At 53.7% G+C, this 5,612-nt stretch overlaps 1 protein-coding gene across 1 annotated transcript; it reads left to right on the forward strand.

Moving 5' to 3' along the window:
* The first annotated feature begins 4,584 nt into the window (after positions 1 to 4,584).
* Positions 4,585 to 5,563, forward strand: CCDC166 (coiled-coil domain containing 166). The gene is given in 2 exon segments (XM_006172307.2): positions 4,585 to 5,353; positions 5,355 to 5,563. Coding segments are annotated over 2 exon segments (615 nt in total). The 5' UTR covers positions 4,585 to 4,865; the 3' UTR covers positions 5,482 to 5,563.
* Positions 5,564 to 5,612: the final 49 nt, after the last annotated feature.

The raw sequence follows: 5,612 nt of genomic DNA on the forward strand, positions 1-5,612 counted from the left end.
GGGGGCCATTTTCTCAGTCTTCACAGTGGATTTTTCTAGGCCAGTAATTCTATCTTCTACGTCTGAGATTCTATTTTTCTGTATGATCTAGTCTGCTTTTAATACTTTCAAGAGAGACTTTGACTTCCTGCCTTCAACTCTAACAGATCCACTTGGTTATTGTTTAGAGTATGTATTTCCTCTTTTACATCTTGCAAGAATTCCCTTACCTCCTGGAACTCGTCAACTCTTTTCTCCTGCCTCTTCTGCACTTGTCTCTCCTCTTCTATCTCTGTTAGCTTTGTCATTATGAATATTCTAATATCCTTATCAGACATTCCCATGAGTTTCATTGAACTGTCTAAGGATGAAGAGGAGTTATTCTTTTCCCTTGGAGGAGAGGTATTGTCGTGCTTTGCCACATTTCTTGTGATCCTGCAGTGACTTCTAGTCATCTGATGCATGGTGCGTTTCTTCCTCATTCTTGAGGTTCAATCTGAGCATCAGAGGCGTGCAGGAGGAGGTGATCTGCAGACTTTCTTCTGTTCCATATTCACTCTTTGTACATCAGATTCAGGGAGAAGAGAGGAAAATTCTGACCCTAATCACATTCAGATGATTGGAAACTGTTCACTTGGACCTGTCTAGACACTTAGTGCATAGAGGCTGATCAGAAAATGAATAAAGATAAAGAAAAAAGGAAAAGAATTAAGAAGAGAAAAGAAGAAAAAATAAAATGAAAACAAAAAAGAAAAAAAAAGAGGATTAAAAAAAAATCCCATAAGATTGTAACTTTAAAAAGCAAAAATGAAAACCTCGTGGCACAAAACCAGTACTTCACAGTTGAAGTACAGTACCCGTATCAGGATAGGCCTGGCTTCGTTGGTGCCTTTCCTAAATGAAGTGAGGAAAGGCACCAATTAACCAAGTCTCTCAATAAGGGAGAGGCTTGAGAGCCGAGAGAATCATTTACATTAAAAAAATTTTTTTAATTAAAAGTCACAGGGAGACACAGTGAGACAGAGAGAGACAGACATAAATGGAGAGAGAGAGACACAGAGCTATCTCTACCCACTAGAAATGAGTCTGGAGGGGGATGTCTCCCTTTTTGGTCAAGGAAACCAATATTTCACAGCTGAAGTACGGTATCCATATCAGGATCACATTCATCTTTTCTTTTTTTGGGGGGAGAGGTCTTTTTTTGCTATAGGGCGTGTGCACTCACCAGAAAGACAGGGAGAGACAGAGAGACAGAAAGCGAGAAATCACCCCCCGGGGGGATGGCCACACCACAGTCCCTTCTCCTCCATTTTCCTCTCGGGATCTTGGGCACGCACGCACACGCGCCCGGTGTGAGTTTAAACCACCGGGTCCAGGACTCCAACCACAGTCAACTACATGGGAGTTCAGTGACATAGCCATTACCCCAACTGCTGGTCCCCTCCTGTCACCCTTGATGGACTTCTTGCTGCTCTCTTGTGAGCCTGGTTTCCTGTAAGCTCATGACAGGGTCAACCCAGTGACTCCTGTGCTTCTGGTACCTTCGCCCTTGGGGCCTTTGGAGGAGGCATTTCCACCAAGTGAGTCATCAGTGTCACCCTCTGCCCTACTGACTGGCTCCTCCTCCCTCTCCCCCTCCAGGCACAGCCCCTCCCATCGATGTCAGAGAACATCTACATTTTCAGTAGGTCATCATGACGGCTGTTGGAGGGAGACTACGGTGGCAATCTCCTGTGAGAGAGGGTCCAGGGAACAGCAGTTAGCATAATGGCTCTGTCGCTGGACTCTCATGTAGTCGACTGTGGTTCACGCCCCAGACCCGGTGGCTTAAAACTCACGTCGGGCACGTGTGCGTGCGTGCCCAAGATCCCGAGAGGAGAATGGAGGAGAAAGGATTGCAGCATGGCCATCCCCCCTGGGGGGTGATTTCTCACTTTCTGTCTCTGTGTCTCTCTCTGTCTGGCGAGCGCACATGCCCTATAGCAAAAACCTCTCAAAAAAAAAAAAAAAAAAAGACCCAGGGTCCAGGACTCTAATCATGTAGGCTGTATCAGTCCAGTGCCTTAACCACTACGTCACTAGTGGCCCCTCAAAGTCTGTATCTTTAAATTATTATTATTTATTTTTGTCGTTGTTGTAGGGCACATGCGCTCGACAGAGACAGAAAGCAAGAAATCACTCCCCAGAGGAAATGGCCATGCCACGATCCCTCCTCCCCCATTCTGCTCTTGGGATTTTGGGGCATGCATGCAAGCATGCATGCACGCGCGCATACACACACACACACACACACACACACACACACACATACACTTGCCTGGCATGAGTTTCAAGCCGCTGGGTCCGGGACTCCAACCACCATTGGCCACTTGGGAGTCCAGAGCCTTAATCACTACACCACCTGCTGGCCCCAACGTCTGGATTTTAGAGATAACATTTAGACGTTTTAGGAGTTTATGAATCAGTGTTTCTTCTATTTTAATGCTAAAACAAGAGTGCACACTCTCATGTGTTTCTCGTTTGTTAGAGGGCACGCTTGCTTGTCAGACAGGCCAGGCGGCAGAGGAGGCTGCACCTGTGAAGAGCAGCTATGCTGCCACCACCCCACCCTCCCGCCCTCTCTTCAGGGTTTTGGGCACGCACCCCCATACACCTAGCATAGTTCCACTGCCAGGTCTGGGACTCGATCCCGCTGTTGGCCAAGTGGGATGTGGCTGCCCTAAACACCAGGCCACAGGCTGGCCCAGTTTGTGTCATTTTTCAAAGCTGATTTCCGTCTTCCATGAGCAAGGGACAGTGACAGAGACAGTATTCCCAGGGCGCTCAGCCCTGTGACTCGGCCCCACCAGGGGAACGGCACCCTCCAGGAGGTCTCTGCAGGGAACCCAGAACCTCTCCGTGTGGGTAGGCCTCAGAGAGCACTGGGCACCCCTGCACCACCACCAAGCCCCCAGGTCGTGGCATTTCATTTGCACTCATAAAATACACTTTTTACAAGGAGGAAAATGCCTCAACTGAGTTTTTAATTTTTTTTAAGGTTTTTGCAATATGGTTTTTATTAGAGAGACAGAGATGGTGACAAAGAAAGTGACAAATCACTCCCCAGGGGAGAAGGCCACACCACAATCCCTCTTCCTTCATTCTCCTCCTGGGATTTTGAGTATGCAGACACACATCCGGTGTGATTTTCAAGCCGCCAGGTCTGAGACTCAAACCGTGGTCAGTCATGTGGGCATCCAGCACCTTAACCACTACACCACCTGCAGGCCCCCTGAATTTCTATTTTGAAGAGGCCCTTTCAGGCAGATATAGCTAATTAGAACAAGTTCAGCGATGTGACTGCGTTGCCAACGCTCCGAAATCAACCTAAGACAGTTTTCAATACAGATCTTTGTGCAAATATGGCTTCCAAAACCCATTCCCTCACAAAGTTGCAAGTCAAGGCTCCTTGAATCTGCCCAGACCCCTGCAGAAGTGGACAGACCCAGGCGGAAGCACAACACAGGGACAGGAAACAGAATGGGTGTAGTTTTTTGTTTGTTTTGCTAGAGGGCACCTGAGCTCAACAGAGTGACAGGGAGAGGGAGAAAGCACCCCCAATGGGGAATGGTCACCTACGACCCCTTCTCCATCTCTCCCTCCGTTTGGGATCCTGGGTACACATGTTCCCACTGGGCACATTTCTCAAGTCAGGGGTCCAGGACTCAAACAGCTGTCAGCCATGGGGGATCCGCCTGCCTCAACCTCAGGCCACGCAGCCAGGTGCATGTCCCGGGCTGCTGACGCCCTCTTCCTGAGGCACTTGACAGGGTGAGGAGCTGGCATCACCAGTGTGGCTCAAAGCACCACTTACGTTTTCGGGAACCAGCAGTTAGCGTAATGGCTATGTCGCTGGACTCCCACGTAGTCGACCGCGGTTCGGATTGCAGCGTGACCATCCCCCCTGGGGGGTGATTTCTCGCTTTCTGTCTTTCTGTCTGTCTGGCGAGCGCACGCGCCCTACAGTGAAAATCTCTCAAAAAAAAAAAAAAAAAAAGCACCACTTACGTTTTCTAACCAAGATTGAGTAAAGTAATGTTTCCCCAAAGTCAAAAGTAAGAAGAGGTCCAGCCGCAGCTCCTGAACCCCTTAGCCCCTCAGGCACCCAGAATGGATGCTTGGAAAGCTCAGAGAAACGGGGCCCCGGGCTGCCGGCAAGGCCCGGGGGTGGGGTGGGGTGGGGTGGGGGGGCTCCAAACTCCAGGTACCCAGCACTCCTGCACAGGCCTCTGAAGGAGCTGGAGGAGTCAGCAGACGCTCTGGAAGAGCAAGGGTCCGGGAAGAGCAAGGGTCCGTGGAAACCTGTCAGCTCTAGGGTGAGCACAGGAAGAGCTTGCACAGGCAGGAGGGGGCAAACAGGTGAGGGTCCATGCTGGGCAGAGGCCCAGGGCGCTGAATCCCTGGCGTGCCGTCTGCGGGCTGCTGGGCATTGTTAGACTCCCACGCGATGCCACTCTGAAGTCGACGTGCGGCCGGCCTCGCCCTTCCTCTGCGGGTGCAGGCACAGACCTCTCGTACCCAAAAGGACAGACGTGTGGGAGACCGTCTCCCAAGCAACCTGGGGGAGGGCGACTACGATCTGTCTCCTTGGAGACCATGCCAGCTGAGCATCAACATTACTGATGTAGGCGCACCCCAACCGACAAGGTTCTGGGGGGAGCCGGTGAGCAAAGACTGGTGACACTGCCCTGAGCCCTGAGCCCCTGTGCCCTGACTCTGCGTACCCCAAACCTCCTGACCCAGAGATGCGCCCCACCTCTGGACCTGGGGTCTAGCACAGGAGGTCTGGGGAAGGGGAGGGGGTGAACTGGGTGCCCTCACAAGTCCCAGTGCCCAGGCCAAAACCTATGGGGCCTAAGAAGAAGCGCTGGCCGAGCGCGGGGCGCCGGCCAGGCGCTGCGGGCGAGGCGGCGGAACCACAGCTTTCGGAGCGCGCACAGTACCTGCAGCGTGAGTACGCGCTGCTCTCGGAGCAGCTGAACGCCAGCGAGGAGCGCGTGGACCGCGTGTTGCAGGACAACGCCTTCCTGGACCGCGAGGCGCAGCGCCTGCGCGAGGAGAATCGGCTCTACGCTAGCTACGTGAGCGCGCGCGCGCAGCGCTGCGCCCACGCCATCGTCCGGCTAGACGAGCAGAACCGCGTGGACCTGGCGCAGATCCACTGGCAGCGGGGGGAGCTGGCGACTCTCTACCACGGGCGCGAGGAAGGGGTGCGCGCGCAGCTCCTGGAGATGGAGGCGCGCGCCGCGCAGATGGCGCGGCAGGTGCAGGAGCTGCAGCCCTATAAGGCCAGTGCGCGCGCCCGCGAACCGGGGAGCAGGGTTGGGCGAGGTAGGCTGGCCCTGGGCTGACCGGTTCCCTTGCTGCAGGAGTTGCAGCTGGAACAGCTGGCGCGGATCCGGGCACTGGAGCGCGAGCTGCTGCACATGCGCGTGGAGCACACGCAGCTGCTCCACCGCGTGAAGCGCCGCTTCCTGGAGGACAAGGCGACCTTCGAGCGCGAGGCACGCCAGCGTGTGCAGTCCCTGGCGCGGCGCGCGGAGCGGGAGGCAGCACGCGCGCTCGTCGCGCACACACAGGCGATCAAGGCGGAC

The sequence above is a fragment of the Tupaia chinensis genome, unplaced genomic scaffold (assembly GCF_000334495.1).
Source record: "Tupaia chinensis unplaced genomic scaffold, TupChi_1.0 Scaffold000335_1, whole genome shotgun sequence".
Classification (NCBI taxonomy): Eukaryota; Metazoa; Chordata; class Mammalia; order Scandentia; family Tupaiidae; genus Tupaia; species Tupaia belangeri.